The 17,490-nt window shown below is 37.0% G+C and overlaps 1 protein-coding gene across 1 annotated transcript in view; it reads right to left on the reverse strand.

Moving 5' to 3' along the window:
• Positions 1–17,483, reverse strand: part of LOC140165835 (transcription initiation factor TFIID subunit 2-like) — an 88,448-nt gene extending 70,965 nt beyond the window's left edge. Inside the window, 5 exon segments of the mRNA XM_072189156.1 lie at positions 4,035–4,132; positions 7,168–7,286; positions 8,723–8,886; positions 11,130–11,184; positions 17,208–17,483. Coding sequence (XP_072045257.1) covers positions 4,035–4,132; positions 7,168–7,286; positions 8,723–8,886; positions 11,130–11,184; positions 17,208–17,266 — 495 coding nt within the window. The 5' untranslated portion in view covers positions 17,267–17,483.
• Between the last annotated feature and the right edge of the window lie 7 nt (positions 17,484–17,490).

The raw sequence follows: 17,490 nt of genomic DNA on the forward strand, positions 1-17,490 counted from the left end.
AACTGTGTTTTGTGTCATTGAGTCTCCCCCATCCCCTGTGTTGTCACACAAAACAAGTAGGGACTTGGGCATGTGATAGGGCATATATAGCGTGTGAGTGTAGGTAGGGTGTATGTAAGCATCCAACTTGGCTGGGTTTTAAATCAATTCACCATATATTCAATCCATTAAATACCCATGCCCATACAAGTGCCAAACAAAGTCATAATTCATTAAGCACCTGCCCAACTTCATCTCTGGCAATCACAACATTTTGCTTTATATGTTAGAAAAATTATTATCAAGCACGAATCACATGATTTTATTTTAAACAAACTCATATTGGCCATAAAAATGAATAAAAACATCCGTCTCTCAACACGCAAAATTCCAAATTCCCAGGCACAATGAAGGCTGACGACAAATGAGCACAAATAACCATTACGTCATTGCACTAGAAAATTTCGCCACAGGAGTTTTGAATTTCGCGTATTGAGAGCGGGCTGTGTTTATTTGCTTTTATGGTCAATATGAGTTTGTTTTAAATAAAACCATGTGATTCATACTTGATAATTACTTTTCTAACATATAAAGCATAATGTTATAATTGCCGGAGACTTTCTTTAAGTTAACTTGCAGAGTGCATTTAATTAGTCAATGGTCATTTAGCCTGAAAAAAATGTTCCAACTGTCCACTAAAAATCTCTCACAATGCTAATTTATAGGGGATTTTGATTACTGGTGAATCTATTTTAGAAAAAATTACAAATATTCATGTCCATATGCAAATTTCCATATTTGAAATCTTTGCCATGGTCTACCCATTCCATCAACCATGCAAAAGGTCAGGAGAGGATGTTGCCACTCGGAGAGTCGGCGGTGCCTTTATGGTCAGCCCAGATGGTATGAGTTGGCATTCAAAGATGGTAAATAATCGGGCCATATCAAAAATGACTGAACATTGTAATTCTTTCTACCAGCAACATTATGAAGTGTCTGTAAAATAAAAAAGCTTAAAATGGAGCCAATCAATGAGTTCATTTCTTGTTGCGAAGAATGCTTTTTATAAGCATTTCCCCCTTTATTTCTCCCTTTATTTTATCTCCTTTTTTCTTCCCTTTGTTTGATCTCCCATTTAAAAAAAATAAGTGTAATTTTTGTTTTGTTTTTTTGTCCTCCCCAGATTTTTACCACAAACTCATGCTTTTACAAACTGCGAAAATGCCCCAAGGTCCAACTTGCCTCAAACCACCCTTGTTTTCAATACCACCCAGTCCTGCAAACTGCAGACTGCACACTCTGACAAAAACATATCTACTGGTAGAATTTTCTACAGAGTATTACTTCTAGCTACTCAAAAGATCACAGGCTGGCAACACACCAGTGTACCACTACTAATTTGAGCCCTGAATTTGCCTTACAGGGTGTCACAAAATGGTAAGTACCATATTACTCATCCATAACTTTTACTTGACTGTTACACCCAATGTTTTTCAGCACTGAGGTCTAGGACATTTATTTTTTGAGGACAAGGTCTTTAGGGAAATACCGTAAAGATTCGCCTAATGGTACCAGTGATGACTGAGGAAGTGACATCATGTGACTGACCCAACATGAGTAAATAAGGCTAAATGTGGGAAATAGCAAACTTGAACTATTTTTATCACAGTGTTTTATATGAATCAATGAACATTTTGATACTAAAATCAATGTTACACATCATTCTTTTCAAAAGTTATGAATAATTGAAAATTATGGTGTCTCATCACATCAAGTTATTGCCATTTGAAGTTCAATGGAAGAAATAAAAATAAAATACCTATAAACATATTTTCCTTTACAATTTTATAAAACTAAGCCCTGCACCTGATAGAATATGTTGCGAGGTTTATTCAAATGGGTTATTATAAATTTGACCCTATTTGACCTTGTCCCACATTTGTGCTCATAAATCAAAATGGCATTTGCCGCATTTCACCTCCGACAGATGTGAAGATTTTGTTACTGTGCAAATTGATGATGATAACTATACTATTCAGCAAATTACTTCAGCAGTGTCTGATTACCACATAAAAAGAATTAGATCATGCAATGCTATGCAGCTTGACCAGCGAAAGAGGTGCCGATGTGATGATGATGTGATTCAATTACCCAATCAGAACCCCATTTCCTTATAATTATATGCCATAAACTGCCAAATTGACAGACTGCTGAAGAACTGTGCTGAAAACTATAGTTTCAAAATGACATCCTATTGTCTGGTTGCATCAGAGCTTGTCACATTAGGCATTTGTTTCCCGTAGCGCGCGAATTTGATTTTGACGGCTTTTTTGCAAATTTCACTTTTGAAAAAACCAAAAAAAACCCGGAAAATTCACAAAAAATAATATATTTATTACTGGAGTAATACAAATTCATGAAAACCTTGGTTGCTGTTATTGAAACGCTCAATGCTTTATGTAAATCCTTTGGTTGCCAAGTCCGATTGCAGTTGAAATCTATAGATCATGTGTAGAAAAACATTGTCTTAGTTTCCCATGAAGCTAAAATCAAATATGACTTTTTGTGTGAGTGTCGGAGAGACTGTAAATTCCCATTCCAATTTGCAGCAAAAAGGGTATTTGTTTTTCATTTCAGGACATGGATTAAAAAAACACATTTCAGCATTTGACTTTTAGACCTGCTACAGGAAACAAACATGTTTTTTTTTGCCTTATATCCATGACTATAGCTGAATAGTGAGGCAGATGAATAGACAGCACTAAGCAATTCCAATCTGTGGTGCTGTTTGAAGCGATAATTATACAACAGAATTGACAAATTCTGATAGGAAGTGACAAATTTAAAATGATTTCAACAATTTCACCCATAGATTAATAACATGTAGATTGGAATATTCCATGCCTGTGCCCTCTATGCATACTAGGGTGGAGTGAAAAAACAAAAAATTGAGATAATTGTTTTGGATAGTTATAAAAACTTGCTTACACATGAAATAAGTAACCTGGCAAAGAATTGGAAAATTTGAAGCATATCTTGAGGTTCCACAAAGCACCTGAAAAATGTGGAAAAATGACCGAAATCCCGGCACGAAAGCGCATGTTGAGATGTTAATATATTCGTAAGTACACCCCCTAGAACTATGAAATTTGGTGTATGTGGCTACCTTTTACTGCTTAATCAGAGGCAGTGTAGCATGTACCAATTGTAAATGATAAGGGTCCAAAATGGATGAAAACCATGACTGGACCATTATGTGGGTGGTTCGCGGCACGAAAGCGCATGTTGAGATGCTATTATATTCATAAGTACATCCCCTAGAACTTTGAAATTTGTAATTCAGAATTCAGTAATTCAGTAATTCGTTGTTTTAGGGGTGTACTTACGAATATATTAACATCTCAACATGCGCTTTTGTGCCGGGATGCGTAAATTTGGGTAATTTCGGTCATTTTTTCACATTTTTCAGGTGCTTTGTGGAACCTCAAGATATGCTTCAAATTTTCCAATTTTTTTGCCAGGTTACTTATTTATTTCATATGTAAGCAAATTTTTATAACTATCCAAAAAAATTATCTCAATTTTTTGTTTTTTCACTCCACCCTAATGCATACTTGAATTCAACTGACGCCTGGACCTGGTGACATTGCTCAAGTGTACACGGAGCCCTCAACTTGTCAGCGCTTACGCAGAAACTCTCTTTTGTACACTTGCACTATTTTGCACTATTTTTGAGTTCACTAACGCACACCTTGCTTATCGTCGACCCCATAGGCACCATACCCACTTTCCGCTGTATGGTTTCCGTTGTTACTTATTATTAAAGATTTGTGAGGAAGTAAGGTTGAGTGACCACTTATATGTTGAATTATGCAGGTCTTGCAAACCCGAGGTTCTGGGTTCAATTCCCAGGCAGGATCACTTTTTTCTGTTACCTTCATAAATAATAAATAAGAACGGTGAAACTGATGAAACATTTGAAATATACAACAAGGAACAATAAAACATAAAATAAAAACACAAGACTAAAAAGTATTAAAAAAACATTTGTTTACCTCTGCCATACTTCCTTCCATCTCTGGAACCACAAAATGCATACCACCAGACGGCCTCTCCAGGGAAAACTCAATGCTCACACGCAACATCTTTTGTTCTGGAAAAAATGAAAATACAAATGTGAGATAATTTTATATGGCCAGGATTTTTTGTTTTTAGTATAAGTTCTATTGTGTCATAGAATACAGACAAGTCCAATATTAACCCCAGAAGGAGACAATGAAACACCAAGGGATGCAGCAAATTTTCAACAATTTCTTGAACATATATTTATATGCGCTCAATCAGCATGCCTAAAGCATGAAGAGCTACTCCATCTTGTTGAGACTGCAGCACTAACAGTTGGTCTCAGCATGAACGCCAAGAAAACCAAGGCAATGGCTTGCAATATGGCTGCATCCCCAATCTGAACACTTGATGGAAGTGAGCTTGAAGTAGTTGACGATTTCAAATACCTTGGGGCTTGGATTGGCAGCAGTGAAAGGGATTTTAACATCAGGAAAGCCCAGGCATGGAGGGCCTGCAACAGCATGAACAAGATATGGAAGAGCAGCCTGCCTAGAAATCTTAAAACCAAGCTTTTCACCACCACAGTCGAATCAGTTCTGATGTATGGTGCAGAAACCTGGACAATTACATCAAAGTTTAGGAAGGCGCTTGATGGTTGTTACACAAGACTACTGAGAAAAGCACTTAATGTTACCTGGCAGTCGCACCCCACCAATAAGGAGCTGTAAGGCAATCTCTCCCCAATCTCCGAAAGGCTAAAAATAAAAAGGCTGAGATTTGCTGGACACTGTGCCAGGACAACCACGGAAGGACTACATTAAGCAACTAATAGAGGATACTGGACTAGAGAGACAAGACATTAGGAACTGCATGCAGAACAGAGTTGTGTGGAGAGCCATCAGCGGAGTCCGACTAGACAAGTCGACATAAGCAGGTAAGCAAAGCATGCTATATCATGAAACTATTTAAGGGGGTACTACACCCTGGCCAATTTTGTGCCTATTTTTGCATTTTTCTCAAAAATTATAGCGCATTGGTGACAAGTAAGATATGTATATTATAGGGGCAAGGACTACAACTACTGCACTGAAAATTCAGCAACTCAAGGCAAGTAGTTATTGATTTATTGATCAAATATTGGTTTTCCCTCATTTTTGACTGTAACTCCACAACTGTTATCTGTGCTGAAATAAAATTTCCAGTGCAGTAGTTGTAGTCTTTGCCCCTATAATATATGTATCTTACTTGTCACCAATGCGCTATAATTTTTGAGAAAAATGCAAAAGAGGCACAAAATTGGGAAGGTGTAGTACCCCCTTAAAGTTGGGTTCAAATGTGTTTTCTTACTGTTTCACGTTAAAGTTACTATTTTGAGTAGTGTGCCACTATGATAAAATATTGGATCTGTCTATTTGCTATATTATATGAACATCTGAGGTCAAATTAGTAAAAAAATGTTGTATGGGCATGAAACTTGGTGGGTACAATCAACTTTTAGAGTCAAATTTTTGGACGGTCATTTTGGGGTCATCCAAGGTCAAATTACTAAAACCTGTCGTATGGGCACGAAACTTGGTGGGTACAGTCAACATTTAGAGCCAAATTTTGGAAGGTAATTTCGAGGTCACAAGGGGTCATCTGAGGTCAAATTAGTAAAAACTGTCCAATGGGCATAAAACTTGGTGAGTACAGTCACCATCAGCCAGGTAATCGCGACAGCCGAGAACCGCCAAATACGGGTAACCGCCTAGTATTATATGAATGAAGAGACCAGTGTTAGCAGTATTCTAACAGGATTTGATAAAATTACTTTAAGCGCAACATGATATTAATCACAACAAATTAAACAAGATTTTAAGGTAACAAAATGTATTTTTGGAGTTTTGTTTCATGGAATGAGTTACAAAAATTTAGAACTACTTTATGTTTTAGATGTGTCGGAGTTTGTTTCAAATATCTATTCTCAAGGAATCTTTAAAAAAGTCCCAAAAATTCATGCCAAATAGAATTGAATACCTGAGTGGAAGAAGGGCCCAACTCCATCAAAACTGTTTTTGAGATATTAAGAAAAAACTGAATATTTGGAAAAGTTTTATAGACAGAATGTTTTCATCTTCAGGGGACCTTTAATACATGAACATACAGTATTACATACATTCAAAATCATATATGGTATTTCCATGGCAACGGTACGGGTCTTAATACGAGCTGGAGTTGGGCCCTTCTTCCACTAATATACTGCAAGTGCCAGTTCCGTAAGCAGATGTGTTATAAAAAGCTACAGAAATTTGGAAATTATCCATTAATTGCACAAGTAGAAGCATGTAATATGTAAGTAAGAAAATTTATTGTAGTGAAAAGCAAAATTTCATGGATGAACAAAATTCCTCTTTAACCCAATATTTGTGGAAGAAGGGCCCAACTCCATGGAGTTGGGCCTTTCTTGCATGAAAATCAGGATTAAGTGTACGTGGAAGACTATTTGGAAAGTGGATTTTGGCTCATCTTTCACACACTAGGAAGAACAGTCTGCTGGCAATAAAATGCTGGGTCTAACTCATTTTTGTAAAACATTGGAGTTGGGCCCTTCTTCCACTCAGGTATTCAATTTACACATGATGTTGTGAGTGGCGATCTTATACTTCCAGTGCAATCTCTCTTAACCACAGCTGGGTAGGAGAGAGCACATTTGCATTCTGTTTCGATCTTTCTCAGCAAAACAAGAGAAACCTGATTGGGCCGCTTTGTGGAAAATCCATACTCGCATCATTATCATCACTGCAGGCTGCATGTTTTCATTGTTGTTTATATTACAAATTTGATCATATATGGGCGAAAATAAAGAATAAAAAAGCAAACAAATAACACTATTCAATAAGAATTCTGTTCATGATTTTTCTGCTAAACCATTTTTTACCCTGATGTGGCAGTGAGGTCAAAGCGTTAAGGCAGCTTTTTCAGCATGCGCATCTATGTGGCATCTTTATGCGCGTGCGTGTGTACGCCAGTGCTTTGAGCGAACACTAGCGATTTGTAGCTGCGCCCAAAGAAATGCGCACTGACGTCACTGCCACATCGGGGTGGAAAATGGTATAGATTGAAAATATCTTGATGTAAACTTACCATTGACAAGATACATAGCATCTTGAGGTATCTTGATGTTGAGTTCTCCATTGCCTTTATCCGGGTCCACAAAGCTGACCGCATCATAGTGACATGCTGAGAAGTAATTCAAGTCATGTCTGCAAAGAGAGAGAGAGAGAGAGAGAGCAATAAAATAAATGTAGATATTTATATAGCGCTTCATGCCATTTATTCCGCCATCATTAGAATATGTCGGAACCACGTTTGCAGCCTACAAGTGGCGCAGGGTCCATCTGTACAACGACTGTGACTACCCCTAACAGCTCTCCATTGCACCTGGGTGGGGTGAGGCAAGCGAGGCAAAGCGCCTTGCCCAAGGGCGCAACACAGTGGTGGGACGGGGAATCGAACCCACGCACGTCGAGCAAGCTCTCAGATTATGAGTCCAAGGCCGTAACCACTGAGCCACTGTTCCTCAAACAACAGAAGTCTTAGCAAGGTGAACCTTTTGTTTACTCGGTTATCATCACCTACTGAAGTTCATTGGTTATTTTGTGCAAGTTTCAGAATAGAGTAATGGAATATCAGATAAAACATTCTAATATGGTCATCAATATTCATAAATATGCAAATAGCCTGAGACAAACAGCACAAGAGGTGACCATACTCTATCATCCATCGTGTATGAGCCTTCATCAATGAAGTTGACACTGATTTGGAAGAAGAGAAGCTAATCGGTTGTATGTAGGCTGCAGAGTGGATCAATTTAGGCAAAATATGTAAATAAGCTCATTAGGCCTAACATTCATAAATATCGTTATGAATTCGGCAGAGAGCCGAATCCGGTTTCGGGTTTTGGTAAATTCATGTTACGCATGCATTATTTTTGAATTACAAGGGATCAATGCTTTACATAATAGAGGGCAGTATATTGATTTTTTAACGGAGTTCAGATGATAACAGCATAATAAGTAATCAAAAGAGGGCAGCATACAGGGTTAGCTAATGGTGCATCGCAGTACGGTCTATGACATTATTCCGTTAAATAATTGATATGCTGCCCTTTATACATGTAGGTAAAGCATTGATCCCTTGTTCTCTAATTAAAAAATAATGCATGCATGCGCAACATGAATTTACCAAAAGTCGAATCCGGATTCGGCCGTCTGCCGAATTCATAATGATATGTCAATAACATGTCACAAAACTATACAGCACATGAGGTCACCATACTCTATCACCCTACCAAGCCTTGAAATAAGTGGGCGCGGGGAGCAAATTTGCTCTCGTAAAGCCACCAATTGCTCCTGGTCCTTGTTAAATTAACATGAACCAGGAGCAATTTTCTGAAACAAATTGCTCCTGGTTCTAATTTTGCACTTGATGCAATAGTGCTGTGTGCTGTATTGTATATGCAGAAAAGGATTTACTATTTCAAAATTGCTCCTGTTTCTTTAGAAATTGCTCCTGGTTCTGGTAAAATCCCAGTGAACCAGGAGCAATGTTCAAAAACAAATTGCTCCTGGTTTCAGTTTGCTTATTTCAAGGCTTGCACCCTACCTAGTTTGAAATTGATAATTAGTACCGTACTCACTGTTTGGCTTCATTTTGACACACAGCCAATGTTGGATCACTGTATAGAAAAGACGCCTCCCATACTTCATTGATACAAGCTCTGTAGATACGACATTGCTTACTGTTTATCTTGATACGATTCACATTAGATCTCAATGGTAGAAGATGAAGCTCAACGTAGCCCTGGAATCAAGAATATGTGAAAAAATTAACCTACCCTGATCTAATATGAGACTATAAGTCTAATGTCTGCATGTATGGATTTTAGAAACATGCACTAAAATAAGGACGGAAATCAATAGAAATTTTTTTGTGCGTGATTTAGATATTTGACACAACCAGATTTGAAAGAACCTAATGTCCAACATCACACCTCGGCCCCCAACTCAAACAAAAGTTGACAACCATGAGAGTTACCAAATCTTTCAAAGACTCCCTTTGCAATGATTTTTCATCAAATTTACCCCCCCCCCCCCTTTTTCATGCAAAATCGAGGACAAAATTTGGCCAAAAACAACCCCTTTTTGTAGTTTTTAATGACCAGAATTTCAAACACCCTTTTCAATGACTAGAATTTCAAACACCCCTTATCAATGACACTAAATATTGACATAACATTTCTGTATTTGCTCAAGTACCCCTTTTATCCAAATTTTGTGGACAGTACAAATTAAATACCTGATTTCACTGTCATATTTCACGGACAGTGCAAATTAAATACCCCTATTTTGCTGATTTCAGTCATATTTCACGGACAGTGCAAATTAAATACCCCTATTTTGCTGATTTCACTGTCATATTTCACAGACAGTGCAAATTAACTACCCCTATTTTGCTGATTTCACTGTCATATTTCACGGACAGTGCAAATTAAATACCCCTATTTTGCTGATTTCACTGTCATATTTCACGGACAGTGCAAATTAAATACCCCTATTTTGCTGATTTCACTGTCATATTTCATGGACAGTGCAAATTAAATACCCCTATTTTGCTGATTTCACTGTCATATTTCATGGACAGTGCAAATTAAATACCCCTATTTTGCTGATTTCACTGTCATATTTCACGGACAGTGCAAATTAAATACCCTATTTTGCTGATTTCACTGTCATATTTCACGGACAGTGCAAATTAAATACCCCCTATTTTGACAATTTCGCGGTCCTTGCAACTGGTAAAAAACGAACCCCTTTTCGGCGCAATTTGGTAACTCTCATCTGAAAGAACCTAATGTCCAACATCACACAATCTATTTTTAACAAGGACATCAGATGGAATCCTTTTCAGTATTGTCTTCAATTTTTCGAAACTTCAACAAAGACTTACTTTCTGTTGATGGCTTGTACAACAGCCACTAATATTTTTGGGTAAACTTGCCTCATTACATGGCTCTAAGTTGTAAAATTGGAGAGTTTCATATAAGCCAGGGATTTTCGGGCGGGCTCATGGTACCCGTCCGAAATTACGTTACCCGGCAGGAAATGTTTAAGTTTTTTTTTTTGGTTTTGAAGTGTCCCTGGACCCAGACCTAAATGCTAGGATCATTCATGGTTGACCCTACAAAAAAAATGTTTTGTGTTTTTAATATGAAAATTGATAATTTGTATTCATGTCATACTCTATGATATCAAATTTTTTTTTTGGGTTGCAATTTCGGGTACCCGATTACCCGCCCGAAAAATGCGCCGGGTACCCGGGCACAAAATTACCCGAAAATCACAGCCCTAGTTTCATAATATTTAAATTCCATGACATTTAAGATGAGGTTTTTACAAAATATCTTTAAAACATATGTAAAAGCTGTATAAAGAGCAATTGAGCTGAATGTGTCTTTAAATTGCCCTTTCTTAGACACTCCCTGAAACTTCTGATAATTTATAATACTGGCAAAACTTGATTACAAATTTGCCAAAATAAGCTCTTTTATTATACTTAGACCTAAAAGAAATTGTTTGATTGGTGTAACCTGACCGACCCTAAAATTGGGCCTGACCCTAGAGTTTTTTGTTGTTTTTTGCAAAAAATAAATAAATAATATATTTATAAATAAATAAATAAATAAATAAATAAATAAATAAATAAATAAATAAATAAATAAATAAATAAATAAATAAATAAATAAATAAATAAATAATTAATAAATGGAAAAAATAAATAAATAAATAAATAAATAAATGGAAAAAATTGATAAAAAAAAAGATAAAAAAGTTCCAAGGCCTTTATCAAACGCAATTTACAGCTTTAAAAGCAAAAAAAAAAAAAAATCCTAAAAAATAAAATCCTAACCTACCTGTAGGTAGACCCTAATTTTTTATATTACGCCAATCAAAAAAATGTTAGGCCTTATTTACCAAAACTATGTAAATCTGAATTACTAAATAAACAAAAGATACAAAGATGTAGCAAATGGAAAAGTTACTTACAATGATTGATTTTCTTGAGAAGTTTACTCCAGTTATGCACAGGATTTGGTGGCTCGTATAGAAGAAAATAATCAAAGAATATCAATTAGATCAGGGTGGATATGTCACAAAACTTTAAAAATCATCATAAACATAAATTCATTACATGCAGTATATATACCCACTTAAGGGATAGATGTATGTCAATCTATCCTAGCAGTCAAATTAGCTCAATCAATAAGGCGTTCGACTATAATGGTGCGAAAGGTTATGGGTTTGAACCCTGGCGGTGATTTGTAACTAGACCTGTTATCGATTGTCGTATGTGTCGTATTATCGTCGATTTGGCCCTAAATCCGACACTTCAAAAGAAATTGTCCTTTTTCGACACTTTATGACACTCATCATAAAAGAGAAAAAATGAAATTTCCATGCTATTTTGTCCAAATAAGCTTACCGTACGATCATGTTTTCATCGGAAAGTTGAAAATTACCCCCCAAAGTTGACCCGAACCCGCAAGTAGAATGAACCAGGAAGTGTGTTTACACCGGAAGTCGGTGATCGTACATTTGTAATTCATATCGGTGTGATTTTAAGCTTATCTATCGACTTTTTCAGCAATTGTTTTTATCTCATTACGAGTTTCGACACATGTTGATTGTCGTATTTTTTTCCCCAACACAGTGTTGAATTAGAAATCACGTGTCGATAACAGGTCTATTTGTAACCCATCTGAAACTCGGGAGTTGATCCTGGTTGCGATGGCCATTTGTGGAATGTTTATGGTTGCTCTTGAAGCTGCAAAGTCCCTGTGTTGTTGTTTATGGTATGATGTGAACTATAAATCACAGCACTTCTTTATGTATTATGTTGTTGTTGTTTGATTTTTCTTTTGCACTGCCGACATTGAATTATGAAAAATGTAGCTCCAAATCCAGGTGTCAATTATGCGACACTTACATGTTACTCGGGTTATTCATGTATCTATTCTGCTGTTTCTAAAACCTTAAGGGGGTACTACACCCATGTGGTAAATTTGTGACTATTTTTGCATTTTTCTCAAAAAATAATTACACACTGGTAACAAAAGTTATGTATATTATTGGGGCAAAGAATCCAATTACTACACTGAAATTTCAGTGACTCAAGACAAGCGGTTCAGTATATATGATAGGAAACGAGGTACATCCTAGCGGTACCTTATTTCTGATCATAAATAACAAACCGCTTGTCTTAGGTCACTGAAATTCCAGTCTAGAAATAAGATACCTTGCCGCGATAATATACATAACTTTTGTTACCACTGTGTTATTAGTTTTTGAGAAAATGCAAAAATAGACACAATTTATCGAGTGTAGTACCCCCCTTAAAATAGTATCTATTATCTGCACAGGCAATAGCAAATTCATCCTAGCAGTACCATATTCCCCTTGATTATGAATTGGACTTCTACTGAACGTAATTCTTGTTAAATAGCTTCAATCATTTGCTTTTACCGCCTTTATTTTGAGGATTTATGATTTCACAGATATTGTGTTCCAATATCTGTGATGATTTACGATCAAATTAGTAACATTTGGTGAAAGCATGAAGTGATGATTGTGGCGTGTACTTTAAGCGTACATCGCACATTTACTGCATTGAAATACACCAGTTGTCTCTGATTGGCTGCTGAGGCGATCTGCTGTTGCCGAGTGGAAATTTATTAATGAAATTTGCGCCTGACGTGTTGTTAGCTATGACTTCAAGCAACATCATGATAGTATGTGTTCGTCAAAGGTTTACTGCAAAATATTATAGCAGGTAATTTCTCCTAATCAAGTGAGAAGAGGAGTTCCAATCTGTTTCCGCTGCCTATGGACTATGGTCGAAAGTCGCAAACTACCACTACATACATGTAGTCTTGACTACAACTATTGGTGACTTAGTTCGAAACATCATGGCCCTGTTCCTTCCTCACTAGGGCCATGAATGCCGACGTCACGTAAAAAAGCGGGGCACCGTGGCGTGAACTCAAGTCAGCGGTGATGACGTCACACTGACGGCATCTATTTATAGGAAGAATTCAAAACACGGCAACGATAACAGTCACAAGTCTTGTCTTTTACATCCTCAAATGTGCTCAAAATTTACGAACATGCACCAAATATGTTTTGTTTAAGTCTCATCTTCACGTGAGGAATGGTAGGAAGTGGTATTTATGAGAAAAAGTGGTATTTTATGTGTACCCTGGACCAGATATGCTCAGACCTTCGTACGGAGAAGGACAGTGGAAACCCCGGGGGGTCACTCACTACTTGACTTGCTACGCACCAGTGTCCAAGAAAAGCGTCTAAAAGGGTATGTTTTTCACCACACAGCGGCGTCGGCGTCTTTTTGAAAAAGGGTACTTTTTCAGAAGGCATCGCCATTTAGGGTCCTTTTTCAGCTAAATCGTTAGGCGTTTAGGGTTAGTAATATTATTGTTTGAGTGAGTTTGCATTAATTTGATAAAAATCACCACTTTTTAATTGATTCTTGTTAGTTTTGTGCATGTTTTCTTCAGTATCTATATGTCTGCAACATCAAAAAGACACATGGGTATCAAATTAGCTCATTTCCCTGTTTACGCCACTTAGGGTATCAATCTATATTTCCAAGTTGACGCCATTTAGGGTATAGTTTTTGCATGTGCTACGCCATTTAGGGTAGGATTTTGCATGTGTTCGCCATTAAGGGATCTAAAATGAGCGTTTATTGCGTTTCGACAGTATTTTTTATGGGACATGAGAGCACCTCAGACCTATCGAATTGCATTCTGAATACGAAGCATGTCTTTCTGATATCAAATAATTTTCATTTTTTGAAAATCGCAATATAATACAAATTTTATGACAAATTATAAAAATTTGATATTTTCAAATTTTGATATATAACAGTCCTCGAAGTAAATTATATAAATCTAATGATATATTCTTAAAGTGTATGTAGCAGGGAGGAAAAGCCGACGGTCAATTGAAAATTTTGACCTTTCATATTGAAGATATGGATTTTTTCCTAAAAAGACCTATTTTTTTTGGTGTTTTGGAAAAAGAATCCATATCTTCAATCTGAAAGGTCAAAATTTTCAATTGATCGTCGACTTTTCATCCCACCTACATACACTTTTAAAGTATAAATCATCAGATTTATAAAGTTTACCGAAAGTACTGTTAAATATCAAAAATATCAATTTTAATGATTTGCCATAAAATGTGTATTAAATTGCGAATTTCAAAAAATCAAAATTATTTGATATCAGAATGACATTCTTCGTATTCAGAATGCGATTCGATATGTCTGATGTGCTCTAATGTCCCAAAATAAATACTGTCCAAACGTTCATACCCCAGCCCTTAAGGGGTGCAATTTGGTTATGTGAAAATTCGCCATTAAGGGTGCATTTCAGAGGTGTTCGGACGCGGGTGGGAGACACTTTTGTGTGAGAGTGACCCCCCCGGAGTGGAAATCGTAGTGACGGAGGTGTGAGTACCTCGTGCTATTGGTGACTATACAATTACAAAGTCAAAGTTAAATGCGTTTTATTAACGTTTGGAAAATGGTCAGATAACGTTTTTAAAATGTTTCATGCAAACGTTATAGAAACATATTCAAAACGTTAAAATGTAATATCATGAATATTGAAATGTTTTTGAAACAAACATGCAAAAGTGAAACGTATACGTTAAAAAAACGTAAAATTGCTAGCTGGGAATTGACTAGTAATAAACAATAGTATCAGTGCTCGATTTACCACATGCACACATGCACGCGTGCACCTGATTTTTTTCTCTGTGCATGTAAAATTTTGTAAGTACATGCACGCGTGCATGTAAAAAATATGTAACCAGTAAGCTTACAATTCAAGATATGAAGGCAGTGATTTGTAAAACATTGAACACATTATTGCGTATAAATTTCATGTAGATAGTTATTCCATTTTTTCATCTCGAAATCCTCGTTTTCACAAGTTTTTTCTCTGTACTTTATCGTAATGACGATGTATGTACAGTATCCACATAAAATTAGGGGAATCCCAGAGCATATGCACATCCTATATATAATCGTTTTCTGATTGGTTGATGTCGCTAAGTTTCCTCGTTACATCATCAGGAAATCCTGAATTTGTTTACTTCTGTAGTCACAAATGCGCCTGCGCCGTATGATCATATCTCAAGCAATGCGTCATTAACCCAATGAATTAATGTTCATGACGGCTCATCGGCTCTGGCGCCACAGGGCATTATGCTAAAAATATGTAATGGGTCCAGCTAAATCCCGCACCCGAGCACATGGGCGAGCTTTGCCCGGGGTTTTTTTCATTGCGTGAAAGTTGAGGTTTATTTAAATAACAAAAGCAGCTGTCAGGGAGTCGGGCGGGTAAGTGGTTTTTCCTTGATTCAATGTACATTTCATTTAGTTTACATGCACCAAACAATTTACATGCACAGTGGGAAAATATTACATGCACAGTGTGCATGTAAATTATTGTTGTGCATGTAAATTTTTTGGTTTACATGCTGTCTGTCTGTCTGTCTTATTGGAAACTCCCCCGGGGGGGGCACTCACATTTCCCAGCTATACGGGTATGTGCAGCGTGGCGACGACCCCTTTTTCAGAGCCACTGGCGTTCCTTAGACCCTCTGAATTCATTGTTTGCCCGCTCTGAAGCCCCAAATTTTTTCTAGCCGTTCCATAGACCCTCAGATCATCGATTTCCGCTCTCATCGGCATCTTGAGAGACGTGTTTTCTGTCCTACTATTTCAAGCCCAAAAGCAGACCCAAAAGCTACTTTTGCGAGCCCAAAAACTACAAAGGGAATTTTCCATCAATTTCTTCCCCATTGAAACACATTGTAAGGAATAAGGTGAACTTTGGGTGGGATTTTGGGCTCCTTTAGTAGTGGCAACACTGGTTGACTGATAATAAATAAACATTGCAGCAATGCCGATCGCGAGAGTCCAGCTGGTGAACATTTAGCTAGAAATAAATGATTTTGAGATCTCTCTTTGGGAATAAAATTGCCAAATATGAGGAAAAGTACCTTAATAATTATGTACACATCCTTGCAGCTCTCCATAAACAATGAATTAAAAGGTAATTTACGATCTACTGGTCTAGTAAAATCGGGAGTGGAATGGCTGTCAAATTCTGCACACTTCACTCAATCATCTCATGGTATAAGCATGACAGTTCAATGTAGTCTAAATGTTTTTCTATTCGGCACTGAAAAAATAATTCTTGTGGGTTTGTTTTTATGGTGGGCTTTTGTAATGCTGCTATAATTATCAGTAGGCTAATAGCATAGATTGTAGGTCTACAGGGTCTAGTAATTTTGATTTGAATGCTGTTTTGCTTTGTTGAGGTTTCCATCGTAATGGGCCAAACCAGACCTATTTTGCATTAATGATTTTCCTGATTAATAATTTAATGCACAATTCAAAGTGAAATCGATTCCTTCAAAAATCTGTGGCAAAAAGCATAACAAAATTGAACCCTGGTTTGGCCTGCGGGTTTAGTTTCGAGATTTTTCAGATTTTGGCGGCCGATCAGTTCCCAAGACCCCTTTTGGCCAGTCAATCAGTTCCCAAGACCCCCCTTTTTGACCGGCCAATCAGTTCCCTAGACCCTCCTTTTTGGCTGGCCGATCAGTTCCTTAGACCTCAAGTTCGAAACTGGCGGTGGCACACCCATACCAAAAAAAAATTCGAGTGCCCCCCCCGGGGAAACTCCCGGAGGAACTCGGCAGGGGCGATTTTCATCGCCATTTCACCAAGCTGACACAGGGTCAATTTCTACAAACTTTTACGTCTATTTGGAAACATCATAGCCTGATGGTCCATTTTTGGACGGTACAATGATTACCAGTGCATGTGGTTTTTTTATACTAAATCGAGCACTGAATAGTATGTTTAAGACTTAAGGGCTTATAATCTTATTATTACGTTTTACTACAGTGGCTAACTTCAGCTGAAAGCTTTAGTTTTAGTTAAAAATGTTTAATACACTAAATAGTAAGCTTAAAAATAAGCTTAAAAACACCGTCACTGACACTGTCACCGATAAATAAAATACTTATAATCTGAAATCCCGAGGAGATTCGAAACTCCTGTCCTGTCTTTTAGCTCCTCTTGACATGATGAAACTTCACATGGTATCAAAAGTAGCAAACTGGCTTTTGCTTGGTCAAATTGGAGAACAAAATTCAGTTTTATCTGGATCAAAATTCAGCAGAGTTTGTGAAGCAGCCGCTGTTTTGATCTCGCGGATTCACGCGTGAAGTCAGATGGTGAAGTACTTCTAAAATTTGAAATTATTTGTTTTAAAGTTCTATAATAATCATTTCAACTTCAAGGAAAAAT

This window comes from Amphiura filiformis, chromosome 12 (assembly GCF_039555335.1).
Source record: "Amphiura filiformis chromosome 12, Afil_fr2py, whole genome shotgun sequence".
NCBI classification, from domain to species: domain Eukaryota; kingdom Metazoa; phylum Echinodermata; class Ophiuroidea; order Amphilepidida; family Amphiuridae; genus Amphiura; species Amphiura filiformis.